Source organism: Pogona vitticeps, chromosome 3 (assembly GCF_051106095.1).
Source record: "Pogona vitticeps strain Pit_001003342236 chromosome 3, PviZW2.1, whole genome shotgun sequence".
NCBI lineage: Eukaryota > Metazoa > Chordata > Lepidosauria > Squamata > Agamidae > Pogona > Pogona vitticeps.
The window spans coordinates 109241777-109263293 of record NC_135785.1 but is presented as its reverse complement, the minus strand read 5'-3'; the positions used below and the strand labels follow the sequence as shown (position 1 = coordinate 109263293).

General features: G+C 42.4%; 1 protein-coding gene across 4 annotated transcripts in view; it reads left to right on the top strand.

The window, feature by feature from the left end:
- Positions 1-487: 487 nt before the first annotated feature.
- ANXA11 (annexin A11) overlaps positions 488-21517 on the top strand; it is a 51596-nt gene continuing 30566 nt past the window's right edge. The window contains exons 1-2 of one of the 4 annotated variants that reach the window (XM_078391047.1): positions 646-740; positions 5206-5345. Coding sequence is in view for 1 of the 4 variants with exons in the window: in XM_020802516.3 (XP_020658175.3) it covers positions 20561-20586 (26 nt within the window). In the remaining 3 variants the exon portion in view is untranslated. Of the gene's footprint in view, positions 741-5205; positions 5346-20545; positions 20587-21517 lie in introns of those variants that run through there. The other 3 variants (XM_020802517.3, XM_072995034.2, XM_020802516.3) reach the window with 3 other exon arrangements.

The window sequence follows — 21517 nt, the reverse complement described above, 5'->3', positions numbered from 1 at the left end:
ATCCTAGAGTAAAAGAAGACTGGATTTATTTTGGGCTTTACTAAAATCCTAGAGTCTAAGACCTTTTATTACCCGAGACAGAGCAACAGGTTTTCCCGCATACTGTAGTACCCAAAGGCAGTCACTTTATTTTGTCAAAGGAGGCAGTTCGTGAGCACCTTTCCCTGCCTCTGAAAGCGAAAAATACATTCGTAACAAATTAAATACTAAATAATCTTCGGCCCTTTCTCCGCACTCTATCTATGGGACTGTTTCCCGGCAAGGGCTGGTCCTTCAGTACAACTTTCGTGTAGCCCTAAACTATGGCCAGACAGGGAGCTTAACCTGTAGGGTATCTACCTTACGCCTTTCCTATATTAAGCCTGCAATCGCCTGGGAACATAACATAGTCGGATTTCGCAACCAGAACAATTTGATCGGAGCTAAAAATATACAGGAGGGGCGGGGATAGCCACGTCTAAGCGGGAAACGTCTCAGCGTGTGGGGCGGTCTTTCATAACCACGGCCAAACTTGTTATTTTTTTTCTTCCTGCTTCTCAATGCTTCTCCCCCCCCTCCCGCCTCAGGAGGTGGGCCCAGCGAGAAGGCGGCGAAGCAGGGAGTTCCGCAGGGCGTTCAGCTCCTCCTTCTCCTGGCTAGGCTTTTATGCTACTTTCTCGGAAATAAGGAAGCGATCAGAACAGGGCTGGGCAGGAGCAGGAGAGGTCCCCGCAAGAGTCTCCTGATCGCGTACGTGCCAGGTAAGCGGCGATGGCAGCAGCAGCCTCCGAAGGGAAAGACACACACACACCCTGCGCTGTTTCCGGGCCCTGCTGTGGACCCTTGCGGGAATTATGATCTTCCTGGGCAAGGGCAAGATGGGGAGGGGGGGTCGCCTCTAGTACCCCGAGGAGGTCGCCTTCTAGGCATGTTTCTTCCGTGGCGAGGGCCTGCAATCGGTGGGGCTTCTCTGCTCGATTGGGGGCAGGCTGATGAGTTAGAAAGAAGCGTGTCTGACGAGCTAAGGGACATCTTTTCTCTGGTCCGGCCCCCTTATTCCCAGCGGGGATAAAGGTAGCGGAGTAACGGAGTAACGAGAAACGAGGGAGCCCCGAGGAACGTCGACGAGTTCCTCTCTTGATTATGCGGCGTTCTGGGAGTTATAGTAGCCCAGCTTCCCGAACAACTTTACTAAACTCCTTTTTCTCGGGTGCGACTTGCGGGGAGTGAGCGCTGCCCGCCCAGGGCGTCGTTTCTGAGCTGGGTAGAAGGAGGGAGGGAGAGAGGGAGGGAGTGCCAGGGGTGCTCCTCACTGGCATATGAGCCGACGGGGGAAAGTAAAGCCCTTGCTCTGCCAGTCTCTCCTCTCCTCCTAACTGCAAAGGTACCCTGAAGAAGTCTTCGTGACGCACCTTTTGTCAACAATTTCTGCCCTCTTGCGTTCCTCCTTTTCAGCCTCACCCAAAGAGGGGTGGGTGGGTGAAAGGCCCTGGAGGGCAAGGCCCTGTCATTATCTGTCTTCTCTGGCCTCCTCTATAAGACACTGTCAAATGTGTTGTCAGGTGGCTTATAAGTAATATTTGCATCAGGGCCTTGGTAATTATGACGGTTTAGCAGAAATTATGATGGGTTTCTAGTGCTCAGCTTGCTTTACGGGTGTCACACACGCCTAGTAACAGTAATCCTTATGACACTCTTGTAATGAAAGCCAACATTATTAACCTCTTGTAATGGACTTGAGGAGTGCTGAGGGACTGTTGTTTGCCCAAAGCAATTTAATAAGAAATAAGAATTTGCATTTTATGCTTTTAACTAGTCCAGGGCACTGTCAAGTGTTTTTGCAGTCATTCTCCATACTTCTTCCACCATTTCCTGTTTCAGAAATAATGGCCTTGTAAGGTAGGGTTGCCGAAGTATTTGTTTCTTTATTTTCATTACATTTTTATATGTTTTTCAAGACAGTGTGCACTTGATTCCCCCCTCCCCTTTTAATCTCATGACAAACTTGTCAGGTAGGTTAGGTTGACAGAAAGCGATCAGGCATGGGAAAGCTGGTTAATGATATTAATAAGTGCTGTATGTTCTTACCTTCTGGTTGACTACTACCAAAGCAAATGAGAACAACTAAATAAACCATAGATCTTCCATTTATGGTTCTGTTCTTCTAGCCAGAAAAGTAATTGTAAACAATATAGGAGTTGTCCTCTGACTTGTTAGGTTAGAAGGAAGCTGGTGTGTCAGGTTAGTGTGTCACAACAAACAGATCATGATCAGAAGGTCTGCAATTTATTGAGTTCCCCATCTACAGGAGGAGAATTGGCTGATATGTGTGCACCAACGGCACACAGTCTTATTCAGGTAAAGTTAAACACAGCCTGGCTTATTGTGACATCTGAGCATGCCCAATGTCTAGCCCAAGATTTCTTTGTAAGCTTCATTGTCAGTGGAGATGATGCTGGACTTGATGGACTCTTGGACTAATGTAGTATGGTTATTATGTTTCTCTGAAGAGAGAAAAAGGAAGGCAACCCAGCCTACACACAGAGGGAACTCGTTATTTCAAATGTTCCTCTATGGGAAACCCAAGTTAAAGGGCTGTGTTCTGCTACAAGGAGAGCCTACATTTAATTAGAGTGACAATTGTCTGTGCTTTATTTTATCCCTGCAGGATGTCTGTCAAAATTCACTCTTTAAGCCAATCATCTCCTTAGAAGGCTGAATTATTTTCAGGTTTTGAAACCAAAGTATAGTCTAAATCAGAAAGGATTAATTTCCCCATGTACTTGCATGGAGTTATAAAAAAAGTTAAACCAAAACTAGGAACTGTTTCTTGCATTACATGGTACATTCAGACATTTTGAGAAGCATTGAGTTGCTGGGAGAGTTACCGGGATAAGGTACCATGGGATTAAATGGTGGGAAGTTTTGGGAGTCATGTTTCTAGTCCTTAAAGGTTTGTTTGTTTGTTTGTTTGTTTGTTTGTTTATTTATTTATTTATTTATTTATTTATTTATTTATTTATTTATTTATTTATTTATTGTATTTATACCCCGCCTATCTAGTCATTTCGACCGACTATTTCTTTGTAATCAAGTGGGCAGTGCATGTGGAAATCACAGAAGTGGGATAGGGAAGATTCAGCATCTCTTGTGGAATATTACACCCCTCTGACTAGCAGATATAGATTAAATGAAGTTAGATAAGAAATTATATATAGTGTTTTACTGCTGATATGTAGTACATACTAAACACAGAATTTAGATGACCTCAACTTAGAGTGTGCATTACATGAAATTTTATAGATTTCTTTAAGGTTGTAAAGTGAAAGTGGTATGTTAGATAACTGAAGTGCTATTATGTTATTATTTATATAGTGATCAGCATGTATTTGTGGTGTCAAATACTTCCCTTGAGTCAGGGAAGGTGTTCTAAATATTACTGTTTTCCTTCCCTTCCCCTTATTTTCCTCAGTGGCTGAACCCACAACAAAGACACCTCCTGTCTAAATCTCCTGTAGTTGTTCCTAATAACATTGCTATTTCTGTTATCCTGTTTCTAGTTGTTCCATTGCAGATGAATCTGGTTTAGGAACAGCTGTAACCCCCTTGTGATGTTTTCTGCACAAGCAATAGCAGCTGCTGCACCCAGGATTATTTTGGGATGCAGCTTTGTGGCAGAATAGACTTGAAGCAAAAAGGGCTTGTGAAGTGTTTCAAGGCAGGCCAAGATGTTATGAGGGAAACTTGGGATTGTGCCCCGTGTCCTCTTTTAACGCTAGTGCAAAGTGGATTTAGAAGGCATGGGTGGGGTGCTTGTTCCCTTACAACATGCACCTGTACATTCATGCGCATGTGCACACACTAGGTTCATCCTGTAAAATCTTCCCAGTGTGTTTTGCTTTGCTTTATTTACTTTTTTCTTCATTTGGTAGTTTTGCTAGTTGAGAAGACAGCTGGGGGTAGTATTTGCACAGGAGAATGCATGGGCAGGCAGAGCATGATGGAGGATCTTTCGGGTTTTGCCTGCTGACCCTTCCCCGCAAGTTACTCTTCTTTCTTTCCTAGTAACTACCTTAGCAAGCAGTTAGGAACCTTCCCATGGCAACATCCATGCATCTGTATTTTTAGAGTGAAAGTTGGGGATTCTCTGGTTCCCTTTCACCTTGCCTGTGAACACACTTCTCTAACTTCCTGCATCCCAGGGTTTGGTTGTGATTACGTTGGTGGCTTGATCTTTTTTATGTTTCTGTTTGGGTTAAGTGATGACAGAGAGACCATGGATTATTTTGGTGTCCGTGTCCACACTAGCCTTTCAATCTGATATGGTCCAATCTGCACCACAATCCATAGCCCCTTTTCTTTGATCCGGCCCTCTTCTGATCTCCAGCTCTCCTTTTATGATTCATTATAAAGTTGGTAGGCTGCTGAAAGTGTTGCAGGGGATTAGGGAAAAGGGACAGTTTTTTAAAAGTTCTCAATCATGTACAAACGTACATACATGTTGCAGAAACATAGTACTGTAGTCTGCTGTAGTTCATCACAGTTGTTTCTATTTCATATTGATTTTTATCTCTTTTTTCCCCAATGCAGAGATGTTCTAGCTGAATCTAGCACAAAACTATCAGTGTAGTGATAATGTCATCTAGGGCTAAACTCAGTCATTTGTAGAGAAAGATTGTGGGAGTGGATGTTCCCACAGATCCTAATTTCACACCCAGCTAAGTACTGTATGTTACTAGTATATCACCCCCAGTTATGCCCCATGTCCTTTTAAAGAATGGAACAACTGGTTCCATGGGAATCACTGGTCTAGAATCAGCTTTTGAAATTATAGTTATGTGATTTCTGCCTAACAAATTTCAGTTGAGATGTTTTGGAAATTTGTGCATGAGTTTGTTCTGCAAGAAGGAAAAAAGTGTGTGTGTGGGGAGTTTTCAAAAGTTGTAAAAGATGTATTCTGAACTTCAATATGAACATCTCTTTCAATTGTGTGAAATTTTCCAACTAAATTGGAATAGATGTTCTGTAGTATGATGAAACTCTTGTGGTGGTGCCAAATTCCACATGGAACATTCTGTCTTTGTATGTCAAAAGACTCCACATTGCCCAACCGCTTTCTAAACAGGAGACCAGGCCTTGAGGATGCAGAAATACATAATCAATATGCTAGATATTTTTCAAACTTTACACCTACAGGAAATATTTCCTACATTATTTCATCTGCAGAGGAAGATTCACCTTTGTATTCTGGAAAATGTTCAGAGGCATACACGGGCTTGGATAATACATAACAACCAAACCATGGTGCAGCCACTGGACCTGTGCCCCAGGCCAGGGCCTACAAACTGCCTGATTTGAAGACAATGGTGAAATATGCAAGAGGGAATTGAATGTGTGTGATCTAAGAGCATGATGTACATTATGCATTTTAGTTCTGAATTTTAAAAATACAGAGAAAATATTATTAACCTTTTCAACCTGTCATAATTCCTTTTCTTTTAAGGAAAGATAGTACAGGTAATAAGAAAATTTGGGTAATAGCCAGAATCTTGCATTTGCGTCTCGCATAAATAATTCTACCTGTTTGCTTTGCCGTTCATTGCATTTCTTTCTATATAACGTGTTCCATTTCTTTCAAACCCATTACAATATAAGGTGCCAGCCACCCTTATATTTGTGTAATTTGGGGGGCCACATGGCCTTATCTTTGTTTTTGTCTACTGGTCACTCATGTGCACTCCTGGCCACATGTCCAATGTTGTGATGGATAGCAGCTCAGAGGGGAAGGCCATATACAGTACACAGTTGCCTTTACATTCCTTGTTTCCTTCTATAGGATTCTGGCTAATGTGTCTTTAATATTTCCTGCAAAAAGCTGCAAAATGAATAAAAATTCTTAGAATCAGTCTAGAAACCTAGCCTGATCAGTAGCCTATGTCCTGCTGTGGCCAACTTAACTCCCCCGCTTGAAAGGTAGATGTGTGCTGCTTTTGTTCCTGCAAATACCATATCTTGACCAAGGACCATTTAGTAGCCTTTCCCTATGAATATGTCTAATCCAGAGCTTGAGAAAGTGTCTTTTTGTGACTACAGTTCCTAGAATCCCCCCCCCCAACATGGCCAAAGCAGTAATATTTCTGAGTTTTGGTCTAAATCCCTTTTAAAATAGTCTACATCACCAAAAGCTTTAGAAGCAAATCCTGTAAATGTCAGGACACAAGACATTTTTGTTCTATACTGTATTTCAAAACATTATGTATCTCATTCTACCCCAGAAGTATATTTGTGTTGAGGGATTTGTAGAACTTTGGGGCATGTATTTTTAGTCTAAAAGTAATTACAGGGAATCCGTGTCTGAAAGTTAAAAAGGGTAACTTCAGTAACATCATTAGGTCAAAAAGAAAACCAGGCTTGTAGTAACTGTAGTGGATACAAGGCCTCTATTTAGACTGCTACCTTGAATGAACAGTCTTATTTGTTCAATAAGGGAGTTTCCACTTTTAAAATAAGATGCATGGTTTTGCTATTAGGTACAGTAATGTAATTCTCCTCCAGTTTAAAGAATTTCATACAGCTTCATAACTTGCCAGGGTCCTATGAGTCACTCGTTAATTGTTTTCTGATGTACGTTCCTTGCTGTTTTTAAAATGGCTTTGATTTTGACAGAAATTGTATTTTCTAATTTCTTATCGAAAGGAAATCAGGAAACTGTACTGAAAGCAATCTGGTTTCTGGTAATGATTTTTTTAAATAGGAGCAATAAAACTTCCAAAAGAACAAGAGGACAAAATGACATCCCTCTGGTTGTTAGAATACTAGTTAATATTTTATAAAATGTCAATAATATCAATTTCACACACTTTTATTTTAAGTTTGTTTTTCATTGCCAATAATAGTACAAAAACCTGCAAGTATAAACAAGAAAACCAACCACCATAGTGCAACAAGGCATCCAGAAAACTGAATAATGAAACTTCTGTGTCTCAAGAAGTTTAATTTTAATGCACTTGTATGCATTTTAAAGAATTTGCCACCAGATGTTGAAGTCAGGAGTCCAGCTAAAATGAAACAGCCATATATTAGTATGCTGTACTAAGTACAGTTATTCCAAACTGCTCCTAAAACCTTTAAATATAATTTGTGGAAGAATATACAGTGTGAGGACTATTGTCCACTGAATCGAGTCTGCAAACATACATACAGAATCGTAAATGTGGACTGGATCCAGATTAATTTGTACCTTCATTTGTAGGGAACCTTGTGGTACATTAGTTAAACTGCAATACTGCAGTGAAGACTCTGCTCATGACCTGAGTTTGATCCTGGGATCAGGTAACCAGCCAGAGGCTGAGTCAACCTTCCATCCTCCCAAAGTTGGTAAACTGAGTACCCAGCTGGCTAATGATGGTGGGCAATGTGTAGCCTGCATAAATTCTTGTTATGCATCCTTCCATGGCTTCATGAGGTTCCTGGCAGGAAACAAAGTACAGTGGTGCCTCGCTTAACGAGGAAATCACTGTACGATTAGGTTTTTGCCATCGCAAAACGATGGTTTAAATGGGGTTTTTCCGCTTTGCGATGATCGGTTCCCTGCTTTGGTAACAGTTTTTTGCTTTACGACGATCAGCAAACAGCTGATCGTTGGGTTTCAAAATGGCCGCCGGCTGAAGAAAATGCCCCCCTGCTGTTTTTAGGAAGGCTTTTTCACTTAACAGGCACCAGAAAATGGCCGCCGTATGGAGGATCTTCGCTGAACGAGCAGGTGTTCAGCCCATTGGAACGCATTGAACGGTTTTCAATGCGTTTCAATTGGTTTTCAAAATTTCATTTGACGACGTTTTCGCTCTACAGCAATTTCGCTGGAACGAATTAACATCACCAAGCGAGGCACCACTGTATTGTTTTTGCTGCTTGAGGCTTCCCTGTGTGGGAGAAGGAAGGGAGATGCAGAGCACTCCCATCTGACTCTTGCAAATCCTTGTTGAGAACAGAGAGGTTTGCTTCCCCTCCTCTGTCTTTGCGTAGGGATGAAGATGTCTCAGTGGACATGTGCAGGAAGCAGCTTGTCCGGGACTCCCACCTGGAACTTCACTGACTCCTTGAAGTATCACTAAGATCCAAAAAAGAGGTCCTGCTATTTCAAATCAGTGGTAGGACATACTGTATTGGGGATTTCACCATGTGGGAGAAGCTTGGGAAGGGTTGGGAAGGACACCAGACCTTCCAAGGGCTGCATTTCCTCCCAGCGCAGTCTGTGCGCCTCTTATCCGTGCCCTGATAATGTGGTTTGTGCACTGCAGACCACTTCTGAAAGTGCTTTAGAAATATCTGTTCAAAATACAGCCACCAATTTAGTGACTGTCGAATTTTGTTCATGCATGAAACAGATCTAGACGTAAGGCATCTACACTGGCTTCTGGGACATTTCCAGGCAAAGTGCTGGTTTAAATCTCTGAAGGGCTTGGGGTAAATGTAAAGAAGCGCAGGTCCAGGGAATAAAACTGGAAGAAACTGAACGTCCCACCCTCCCCTGGCTTCCCCCTAAAAACATGTCCTTGGAAAAAGCCAGAAGAAAGTTAGCTTTTCTCTAGTTCTTTTCTGTCCCCCACCCCTAAGCCTTTACATTTCTTGCCACTGGGAAACCTAGAAACACATTATTTTCTTTTTTGAAGTGTGTGGAACACGGGACTCACTCAAAATTCCAGGAACTCTGAAATGTGAAGATTTGTATACGACAGTCTGCAGAACCACAGAACAAAGATTCCTGAGCATGCTGTAGACTGGCCATGCAAGACCTGACATGCATATTCTGGCCATGCAAGACCTGACATGCAAAATACGTTTCTGTCTGCACCATGGAGATTCTGTCCTTTTCATGAGAGGTGCCTATGCGGGGGTTTCGTTGCGTATGCCTTGCAACCCATGGGGTGCTGTATTTTGTAATTCTCTTTTGTATAAGGTATATTCACAGGTTTGGTTGTATAAAGCTAAGGCTTTTAGATGTTTACATTTCATAAACATGCAAATTGTACCATTCTTACAGTTTACCATATGCTAACTATATTGTGGTGCTAAAACATTAAAGTAAGTTTAGGTTTGTTATGAAAATAAGTATTGCATGTGTTTTTCTGCAAGCTTCCCCCCCCCCCCCCTTTTAACAATTTCACGGGAAATGTTTGTTTTGCATGGTTTCAAAATGTCAGAAATTTTGTCTCTCTAGAAAAATGTTATTTTAAATACTGCCTGTTTCCATAGCACCTTATCAAGGTGGTATGATCTTCCCCTAAGAAGCCCTTCTTAGGGTTTTGTGCACTACTGAAATTTGCAGTCCAACAAAAGGGATTTCTGTGGTGATCTTTTGCTTCAGTAATTAACACTGTTCATCAATCAGAGTGTCTATGGGTTTTGAACTGGCAAATGTAGCATGGAAAAAAGATCATTTGTTGAATGGCTTCGTGGGTTATATAAAAACCTCAGGGTGACCTCAGAGTGCACACACATCACATGTATGCATGCAACACACCTACATTACTTCTGCATTTTGATTCTGCTAGTAAATTGCTGGGGAGAGAGACTTCAACCTTCTCACTACCCGGATAAGTGACTGGAAAATATTACTGCGATGGAGACCAAATGTAAAGCACTATCTCAGTGTCACTGCTGAAGATTGCTGAATGAGGAGGAGACTTCTATCCAGTATTCTACAGAGATGCAATGCTGGATAGAAGGAGAGGCAGAAGGGTAATACGGCATTCTTGTAAGAGAAGACCAAAGCATCTCTCATAAATTCTGAGTAAGATTACCAACTGTTTTTGCTGTGCTAAAGTGATAACAATTTTGCTTTTGAGAGGTGAAGGAAGCCAGTAGGAGAAAGTGAGCACAGCAGCCCCCTGCCCCCGGGGAAGAGTAAAATGTATTTAGAAATACTGGAAAATGCAGGCTGGATGCTTCCTGTATGGGATGGGGTATTTCAGGGTATAACAATAACAAAAAAGGAACTGGGACATCCACAGAAGTCCAGATTATAAATGAGAGATGAAGTCTCAGGATGTAGAAAATAGAATCAGGTTCTTTATTCTGTATTCTTTAAATGGGTCGTTAAAAAGCTCTGGCTCAACGTGTTTCGGCGAAGCCTTCAGGAGCTAAGCACAACACAAAACCACATGCTAGATATTGAATCATTCACATTTTCTTTTGAAACAAAAATATACTCGGCTTGGGACTCTCACTTTACATAAATGCATACATTTATACTAAGCACATTAGGCATGATAAAGTATACTAGACAGAATATAATGCATATACTGAGCTTCTTTATGACCTCTGCACCTTTCTTTGGTCTATACCAGCTCCAAAACTGATTGAAAGTGTTTGAAAGTGCAGACACTGAGAAAGGAGGCATTTGTACACAGCTGTACCTAAAGATGAAGGCAGGGAGATAACCAGCAGTGTTATCATAATAAAGGGAGAAAGTCTGTTTCTTTGTTTAACCCACGAGGTACTGGGGTGTTCAGTTTCAGGATTCAGTCAATTTCCCTTTTTCCCTCCTTGGGGACTGAATGTAGGCCTCATGTTCTCAATTTTATGTTGATGCATACATTGCAATCCCATGTGTGAATTCCAGGGAAGAAACCATTCAGTCAGTGATTTCACATCCCATTTCGTGATAATGTAACTCAGATTTTAAATCTTGTTTTTTCCCATCCTTTGTTGTCTAAATCTTCTGGATTAAACCACCTGCCTACGGGTAACACTTTGGAATTATACCTTTAATTGCATTTATTGCAAACATGGGACCATGGGCGAGTGGGCAGGCTGCTTGCAGGAGGGTGCTTCTCTGGTTCATTTTCCCACCCTTCACCCCACCCTGCAAGCTTTTCAGTTCAGGAAAATGATAAAATCTCAACGATCAAAGGTGCCAGATTTCACAGGATATGAGAAACAGGGCAGAGAGTTGCATTTGGGTTGCCTGTGAATTGAACAAAATACAGTTTCAGAATGTTACTTTTTTCTTTTCTACACCCTCGGCAAGTTAACATTTAGAATAGCAAACAGCAGCAGCACTGAAATGTCTAGATAGGATTTCCTGCCAGCAATATTGCTTGCAATCTAGCAATTCTGAAGTGATAGTCATGAGATTGTAAGCAGGATTTGGAGCATTTCAACCCTAATAGCTGAGTTTAGGGAACCAGTTCCTACTACAGTCAATTTGTAATGCAATTTTAAAACCACAATCTGTATGAGTCAGAATGTTTTATCAGTGACTCCCTTCTGTTTTCTCAGTGGAAGTTGAGAAGTCAGGTGCCTAGAGAAATAATGTAGGAATGGATCAAAGTTGACTAAGTACTTTCCCTTAAATGCTTGGGACTTGCATAGGAAAAAGGCAAGTGAGCGGATATGTCTTGTTCAGTTGCCAGGAATAGTGACATGTTTAAAAGAGTCCAAGGCAGAGTGAGGCCTTCCTTTGGTGGGCTGGCCTAGTGGCAGTAGTAGTATTTATTTATTTATTTATTTATTTATTTATTTATTTATTTATTTATTTATTTATTTATTTATTTATTGGACTTATATACCGCCCCATAGCGCTACAAGCACTCTCCGGGCGGTTTACAATTTTAATTATACAGGCTACACATTGCCCCCCAGCAAGCTGGGTACTCATTTTACCGACCTTGGAAGGATGGAAGGCTGAGTCAACCTTGAGCCGGCTACCTGGGATTTGAACCCCAGGTCGTGAGCACAGTTTTTAGCTGCAGTACAGCGTTTTAACCACTGCGCCACGAGGCTAGTAGAAGCAGTATTAGAAGAAACACATAAAGCACACTAGGTCTTCTTGCAATTTTCCTCACTTCTCCCATTACTCCAAAATAGCAGTGAAATCCACCCATCTGATATTACTTAGAGCCATTTTACTCACCAGCAGTATGTTTATCTTAGTTGGCATGCAAAAGTGATATAGATGGAACGCTAGGTTCTCATGACAATTAGAAAAAATTCACCCGCTCCCAGTTCCAGTTCCCTCTGGCAAATGTAATGTGCTATCCTCCTACCAATTTTGCATACCACAAATTTTCCATGTTTAACAAGAGCCCATGTGGTATGAGGATAGAATGGTGGAGTAGGGCTCAAGAGATTTTGGTTCAAATCCTGTACTCAGCCATGAAAACACACTGAGGACTGGGAGTGGTAAAAACACTCTTTAAATATGAAACATACCTTGAAGACTCTCCTTTTGTTGTTGTTTAGTTGTTGAGTTATGTCCGACTCTTTGTGCTTTTTCCTAAGTAGAATGTGATTTTTCTTTCCTACCCAAGCAGAATGCAGTAGGTGGAAATAGAGAAAAAAACCTTTATTGCATTGTCCAGTTGATGGCCTACTGCTAAGCTGGCTGGTCCTTAAATAACTGAATTAACTGACACACACAACATAATTGGAGAAAAGAGGCCACAACTTTATTGATCACAGCAGCAGGCGTCCTGGCCAAGCATTGGGTTGGATCTACCTTATCGGGGGACCTGAATGCCTCTCGATGCCATCCGCTGTCTCCTTGAGAGCCCTCTGGGTTGGCAGTTCCCTTGGCAGTTCCCTTGGGTAGACGTAAGCCACTCCATGTCTCCCCTGTGTCCTAGGGTGGGGGAAAATCCCCCCGCCGAGGTGGGGCAGATCCAGGTCCCCCACCCAGGTTCCCACATGGAGATTTCTCACCCACATGAACATGCAGGTCGCCGCCTGCTGTCCAGCAACTGGTTGGATCCTTCCCAATGCCTGAAAATGCCACTAGAGATGAGCCCCCACTAATCTCCCACCAGACAACTGCAGCTGTAACCAATTTCCAGTGGCCTCTGTCACGTCCCTTAGCCACCCCTCGTGCCGCATGTCTGATAAATGAACTCCGTCCTGCCAATACAAGGCCTGTATCTTATAAGAAATGTTCACATGCTTGATCCAGGTACCTTCCCAAATTGTTACCAAATGACCGGTTGCCCTGGTCACTTTTTGTTGGGCAACGTCCAAACGCTTGGGGTCGCGAGCTCCGTGCCAAACCCGCCTTTCCAGTAACTCTGACCACATGATGTGACTATTGGGATGTTGTTGTTTAGTCGTTAAGTCGTGTCCGACTCTTCGTGACCCCATGGAACAGAGCACGCCAGGCCCTCCTGTCTTCCACTGCCTTCCGGAGTTTGGTCAAAGAATATTGGGATAGCAATCATGAATTAACTGGAGGCTTGCTTTCATAGTAGCAGATTCAAACTCCAAGCCTCGGCTTGCCTTTCTTTTAAACTGTGCTGGCGGACTGAAAACCCTGTTCCTCAGGTCTGCTGGCAAGCAGCCTCACACCCTTTGCCCTGGGCTGGCCCAATCCCCATAGGGGGTGGTATCATCAGGCTGGCGCAGGCCATCCCAGGCTCCTTTGCCGCTCGCCATGTGACGGTGACCATCTCCCCCCCCCCCCGGCAGCCACCAGCAGTTGCTCTGGCCTCAACACAGGACTGGGTAAGTCCATGTCCTGATCTTCTTATTTTTGCCTCCAGTTCCCATTTCTCAAACTACAGTGCATGTGTGTGTGTCCATGTCTCTTGGTGTGGAGATGGATCTGAGCACACTGAACAATGAGAATGTTCTTAGAGCCTCTTTACCCAGGCTATGCTATGGATAGGCGATGCTATGGATCTTCCTGGTAGCCCAAGGTGCAAAGTTTGTTTAGGTGTATTAGGAAGAAGTGGCTTAGAGAAAATCTTAACCCATAGAAAAACCCAAAACTTAGGCACCTTTTGCTTCCATTAAGTCAGCTTTTTGTCCTAGTAGGAAAACAGTAGAAAACAGAGTTTGGAATGTTGTTGTAAAAAAGTAGTTAGTTACAATAATGGTTCTAAGCCACCTTCCTCCTACATTATTGTTGGTTACCTTTATACTTACAATTTTTAGAAGAATTTTATTTTACTTTTCTTTTTACTGAAAAGTAGCTGGAATGCTATAAGCGATGGCAAACCTACGGAACGCGTGCCACAGCTGGCACACAGAGGCCTCCCTGTGGGCACACAAGTCGTAAGTCACAATTGGGAAATACTTATCTGTCCTCCAATCACAGATTTCAGGAAGAACTCTTAGGAAGGGAGAGAGAGCCAAGACAGCAGTGGCCGTCACCCATACACACCCCTCCCGGACGACAGGCATGGAAACACCCAGCTCCTGCCATCTGTGCCTTTACGGATTGCAGCTGGAGGTGGAGTGGGGAGTGTGGACTCTTTGGGATGGTCATGGTTGGTTTTGTGTTGCAGTTTGGGCACTCGGGCTCAAGAAGGTTCACCGTCACTGCTATGAGCCAATGAATTGTGAGACAGAAAAATATTTCCATCCACCTTCTCATCACCTCAGTATCAGCACCTCAGTATCAGACAATAGAACAAGCCATTTTTGGAACCATCTGATTATCTAATTCATTATTTTATTGAGGGCCATTCCCACAATTTAAAAAGTAACTTGAAGAATTGCACAGAATAGTACAAGGAGTGTAGTAATCCCTCATTAAGTTTCAATTACAGTGATGCCTCGCAAAATGAACGCCTCGCGGGACGAAAAAAATCGCAAGACGAACGAGTCTTGTGAGTTTTTTGGTGCCTCACAAGACGGGCCGTCTTGCAATATTGCAGTGACAGTCAGGAAGCATCAGAGAGGTGGCAGCCATTTTGGAGAGACAGTAGCCATTTTGAGAGGCAGCAGCCATGTGGTCGCATCTCAAAATGGCTGCCACTTCTCTGCTGCTTCCCGATGGTCAGCTGTTTGGGGCTAGAGTCTGGCTGTTCCCAGGCTACCAAGGCTGTTCCCAGGCTACCAAGGAGGAGCGGGGCTCGATCTACTCAGTCTTACTACCGGGTAAGTGACTTTTTTTCTGACTTTCCCCCCCCATAGGAACACATTAATTAAATTTCAGTGCATTCCTATGGGAAAACTTGCTTCGCAAAATGAAATTTTTGCAAGACGGCATTAACCACTTTCATTGTTGTAAATTCACTGCAAATAGCTAGTTATTTTTATCTAGTTACCACAAAACTGAATAGAAACTGCACCTGCCTGTGTGGTACAGATTTCTCTTTCTAAGCCATCAGGTTTTAAAGTACCTGTTCTGCCAATGGGTAATGAACTGTTCCCTTCTAATTAGTGCAACAAAGTGAAAGAATACAGTATAGCTTGAAAGGAAAGGAGTAGGAATATCACTGGAATATCACTGACCAAACAATATTTTAAAATGAGATGTCAATTTGTAGAAGGCAAACACCCTTTGGAATAATTTAGTGATCCTCTAATTATGTCATGCCCATGTATATGTGATGATTAGCAAGACTGATGCTGTTAAATATTGGAAATACATGCACTGTTAACAAAAAAGAGAGAGTTTGCACTGCTATCACAGTTACTTATCTTTCATGACTGGAAGATGTGTCATAAAGCAAAGTTCAAGGCTGCAGATGAACATACTCCTTTGTGAGTCAAGAGCAGAGAGAAGATTCTGTTTCTGGTGTTACAAAGGTCAGAATTGCTAAGAGTCTTGTGCCTTTTAAGATGCCCGCATGATACTCTCACGTTTGGCCACCTTCATCCGTCTCACCTTTATAAGACACAAGTAGTGTTGTGCGGTCCTACGGACACAGCAGGCTTCTTTCTTTCTTTGTGATGGAGAACTAATAAAATATAGTGGCATAAGCAAGTTCATTGAGTTTCGTGAAAAAGCAAATGATGCTTATGTTATGTGGACAAAAAATAATGGAGTGCCATTTATTTTTCCGCTTGAGTTACGTTTGTTTAAAATAAAAGCTAATAAAAAAATAGATGTGCCAGCCTGTGCTGAACAATGAGAATAACCATATATTGTACAGAAGACTGCTTTTACAGAACATTGTAAAGGGAGGGAAAAAAAGATAAATGTTAAGTAATTGCTTCTTGATAAGCAATTAAAAAAGAAAAACAAATGTGCTGTTCGTTTTATAAGGCTTTAGCCTCAAAATAAGTAAATAAATAGTTTCTTGATTTAATGTGGTGACAATGAGAATGAACTCATAGAATATTCTGTAGTGGTTATGAGTGAAACATTTTAAATGTAAAAACATGGAACAGCCATTCAGGATGTACTGTCCAAACATGGTATTAAAGGGACATTTTCTCTACTAGAAGCTAGGGGAGAGCTAAAGCTCTGAGTCACAATGTTGTGACTTATCTTAAAACGTCAAAAGTATTTAAATAGAGACCTCTATCATGTTTATGGAACATTTCAGAGGGAGTGAGGATATCTCCCAGAGATCATCTCCCAGAGTGTATCTCCTAAAAACCATGGCCACCTGCTTTTTACAAACAAGTGGGAAGATGCAGACGGACTGGGAGCAGGCAGGAGATAATCTTGGGAATAACATGGATAAAGATGGGTGAATATATTCTTGAAGGCTTTCACGGCCGGGATCCAATGGTTGTTGTAGGTTTTTCAGGCTGTTTGGCCGGGTTCTGAGGGTTTCCTAATGTTTTGCCAGTCTCTGTGGCTGGCAAAACATTAGGAGGATAGGAGTCAGAACTCTGTGCTCTGGTGCAGTTTGTGGGATAGTTGAGTATTTATAGCTGTGAGATCAGCTTTTGTCTTTTTCAGGAGATTGGGTGATTATGGTGATCAGCGTGTTTTTTGTTGTTGGTGTATTGTTGTGATAAGGGGGAAAGATGATCTGTCACTGTGATTGATGGGTGTCATTAGCTGGTCTTTTGTGTGCAGTGATCACCGGCCCTTGTGGATGGGTAGAGGTCGTTGACCTTTTGCAGGCTGTATTTTTCAGTGCTGGGAGCCAGGCGTTGTTGAGTTTTAGACTTTCTTTTTTGTTGAAGCTCTGCTGGTGTTTGTGGATTTCAGTGGCTTCCCTGTGCACGTCTCTATCACTTTTGGATTTAAGTATATGTCCCTATAGTTTTTTTCCTCATAACTATAAGACTGTCCTTAAGAATTTTTGGATTTTCTACTTTTAAGCATGGAACTAAGAAGTGATGTGTATAAATAGAATTTGCATAGAATTAACAAGTTCTGGAGTTGACTGGAATTATTGCAACAATGAAGACAAGTAAAATTAGATACCCAGATGAGTTTATAAACAGCTTGTGATTATTTGGTTTCATTCTGGTATTAACCCTTTACTGAGATAATGTCAACTGTGATGAATCATAGAATCTGTTCTCTTTACCTGGGAGGTCTGTAAATCTTATAAGACTCCTAGGGGAATCAGTTGTTCAGATCAGGATATGACATACTAGGTAATTGGTTTTAACAATAGTGATTGGCTTCAAGCATCCAGTAATGATTCTGCAGCTTTCGTTGAGTCTATCTGCTTTGCATGGACTGAACATCTGCCTGTTTTGCATTTGTACCACACAGGGATGGTGTATTTGCTTACAAAGCAGCATATGATCAAGGCTGTAGTTCTTAGTGTTGTGTGCTCCAACTGGTTTCCAGTAGCTTTCGAAGGATATTGTTCCTTGCAGATACTTTTTTGCTTTGTATTTTGCCAGTGTTTCTTATAGGTCAAAACACAGTCCAAAGTGCTACCTGTGTATTTGCAGGAAAACAGTAGTTCAGTTGGATGCCCTTCTAGGAATATGATAGTTTTCAAGATGCCTGCCTGTTTCTAGGCTCGATGGCACATATTTGAGTCTTGGTAGGTTGGGTTTAAGTTGATTTCTACCATAATATCCACCAAGTTCTTCTAATGCATCTGTTATAAGATTTTCTGAAACCTGCTTTGTTGAGGAGCAAGTGTGTGATCATCAGCATAAAGGAAATGTTGGGTGCCTTGAGGAAGTGGTTAGTCATTGATGTAAATATTGAACAAAATAGGAACCCCACTACACTGTCTTGGAGCAGATTATTCTTTCAAATGGTCTCCTTCATTGGCTGCATTGTCCTTGAAAGCTGATGAAAATCTACAGTTTTGCAAGGGGTTTCTATTGCTTTATTTAGCTTACAATCCTTAATTAGATTATAAAGTTTTGGAGTAGTAATTGATGAGGAGGATCAGTAGAACAGTGGTTCCCAACCTTGGATAACCCAGGTGTTATCCTGGGCTCCCAGAAGCCTTCACCATTAGCTGTGCTGGCCAGGGTTTCTGGGAGTTGCAGTCCAAGAATATCTGGTAACCCAGGGTTGGGACCCACTGGAGCAGAGGATAGAATAACATGAGTTCAGAATTCCCCACTTACCTTGAAAAGCCTATTAGAGTCACTATAATTTCTGACTTGATGGCACAGAGCAACAATTGATAATAAACAGTGCCATAGGTGACTGAGAGATAAACGAAGGCTAGTTCCATGATCTTCCTGGTTTTCAAAGTCATCCTTCATGTACTGTGTTAAATGTAGGAGTTGTGCTATACAATTCTTCCCGCATCTAGTCAGTCTGTTTTGGGATGAGCCAGCCTGTCCACTACTTACTTCTGTTATAATGTTGGGGTGTGTGTGTGTGTCACATGTCGCCTGATGTGTGATGTGGTCCTTGTTTAATAATTTCCCCTTTGACCTTTCAAAGTGCAATGTTAAATTTAGTGTGTATTTGTATTTATGAAAAGCAGGCCCTTTGGAGGGAGAAAGAAGCCTCTATTTTCTAAGAATGGATGACTTTATTCTATTAAAAATGCCTTTTTATCGCAGGCTACTTAGCTATTATAAAAAAGAATCACAACTCAGAAAAGGTTGGGAATCACTACTTTATTTCCTGTGGTAATGCTCAGAGATGTGCCATTAATGAGCAGTTTGTTTGTTTGTTTGTTTGTTTAACTTATATGCCGCCCACTCTACCCAAAGGTCTCTGGGTGGCTTACAACAATTAAAATACAATAAAAAGATAATGCAATTAAAATAGATACTCTAAAAATAGATACTCTAAAAATAATATCAACTCTAAAAAAAATAATATCAACTCTAAAAACTCTAAAAAGTTGATATTATTTCAATTAAAAGCCTTCTGGAACAGGATGGTTTTGACCTGGCACCGAAATGTCATCAGCGTCAGCGCCAGACAAATCTCCCTCAGGATGGTGTCCCATAGTCTGGGGGCAGCTGCCAAAAAGGCCCTTTGTCTACAAGCCATCCCTCTTACCTCCTTGAGGGACAGCTATTCTAGGAGAGCCCCCTGGCTAGATCTTAACTGCCGGGTAGGCTCATATGGAAGGAGGCGGTCCTTCAGGTATCCAGGGCCCAAGCCGTTTAGGGCTTTATATGTCAAAACAAGCATTTTGAATTGGGCTTGGGCAGCAACTGGTAACCAATGTAACTTAAACAGAATCTGCTTGATATGTCCCCTAGTGGCCCTACCACTCACCAGCCGCGTAGCTCGATTCTGGACCAGTTGCAGTCACCGGACCGTCTTCAAAGACAGCCCCACATAGAGCGCATTGCAATAATCTATACGAGATGTTACCAATGCGTGTGTAACTGTCATGAGACTCCGCTCGTCCAGGTAGGGCTATAGCTGATACAATTTCCGCAGCTGAAGGAAGGCGCCCCTGGCCACCGAGTCCACCTGGCCTTCCAGAATTAGACTGGGGTCCAGGAGCACCCCCAGGCTGTGGACTCTGTCCCTTAGGGGGAGTGTAACCCCATTCAGGGCAGGGAAATGGCCCTCCAGCCTGTCCAGCGAAGCACCCACTAACACCACTTCCATCTTGTCTGGATTGAGTTTCAATTTATTAACCCTCATCCAGTCCATTATCAGGTCCAGACACGTGTTCAGCACAAAAACCGCCTCAACTGGATTGGTGGAAAACGAGAGGTAGAGCTGAGTGTCGTCAGCATATTGCTGACTCCGCAGCCCAAACCTCCTGATGACCTCTCCCAGCAGTTTCATGTAGATGTTAAACAGCATGGGGGACAGTATTGAGCTCTGAGGAACCCCATGACATAAATGCCATGGGACAGAGCAGCTGTCCCCCTCTGGACACAGTCAGTCGGGAAGGAGCGGAACTACCGTAAAGCGGTGCCTCCAACTCCCAACCCAGCCAGCGTATTCAGAAGGACACCATGGTCGATGGTGTCGAAAGCCGCTGAGAGGTCCAGGAGTATCAACAGGGTCACGCTCCCCCTGTCTCTCTCCTGGCAAAGGTAATCTTACACTGTGACCAAGGCAATCTCCGTACCAAAACCTGGCCTGAAACCCGATTGAAATGGATCCAGAAAATCCGCTTCATCCGGCAGTGCCTGGAATTGCCCGGCCACAACCCGCTCCAACACTTTGTCCAAATAAGGGAGGTTTGCCACTGGTCAGTAGTTAATCACCAGCCTTGGGTCCAGGTTAGGCTTTTTAAGGAGTGGCCAAATTACTGCCTCTTTCAAGGCGGTAGGGACCACTCCTTCAGTTGGTGAGCTGAAATGTCTACATGAGTAGGGCCTTTAGTTGGGTTGTTTTTAAGCTGCTTTAATAATCTCCAAAACTTTTGACTGTTTCTTGAAGTGTTTATTTCTTCCATAAATTTTATTCATTTATCTTTTCCAGTCTCTGAGACTGAAGAAATTAATTGCTGCCAACCCAACATGGTCTCTTCATTGACAGGGTTTCGTTCAAATGGTGAAAAACATTTACATATTCAGGTGACTGGGAGATAATTTGTTTTTGCATCCTTGGGGGTATGGACATTTGGGATGATCTTTTCGGTGCTGCAATGAACTGTTCATAGGCCTCTGGGACCAGACATATCTTCAATATAATTCCATCCAACGTTGTCCTAAACTTCTGCCAATTGGCTTTTTTCGCACCATAAGACACACTTTTCCCCCACAAAACGGGGGTGGAAAGTCTGTGCGTCTTATGGAGTGAAGAAAACAGATTATATTTCCCTGTTTTCTTCTCCTAAAAAATTGGTGCGTCTTATGGAAAGGCGTGTCTTATGGAGCGAAAAATACGGTATATCTCTTGCAGAATGGTACTGCTGATGGTCAGACCGTTATTTTGAGTTGGCACATAATGGGCCAATGCTGTGTGTTTGGAATTGGGGTACACACTGACTTCATACACTGTTCGGCTATAGGCTGACCAGCAAATACCATGTCTGGCCACATTGCCATCTTCCACTACTGAAAAAAGGGGGAAGTTTGCTGTCATGAATAAGGATATAAGAAATAAATAATGATTGTGTTGGGCTAAATCCAAGTTTAGTCTTGTAGAGCAGTACTTGTTAGTCATGCCTAGCAGAAATACTGTACATCTATTCCAGCTGTCAATAAAACTGAGTATAGGCCATTATATGTCAGATTAGTACAATGGAAACCAATCTAAATGAGGCACTCCTTTCACATTTAGAAGCTGATAGCACGTTGATCCTCCGGCCACTCCTGATTCTGTCAGAGTTGCATGCTGGGGCAGAAAACTGAAGTAACAGGAAGGTTGTAGAGCATATATATGAGCCCAGCACACCAGAGACAACATGTCCTATCCGTTCTTTCTTTGCCATCTTGGGGAACTTGCACTGACAACTTCTGCACTTCTGTTTGCTTTGCCTGCCCTTTGTCAATATTGACTCTT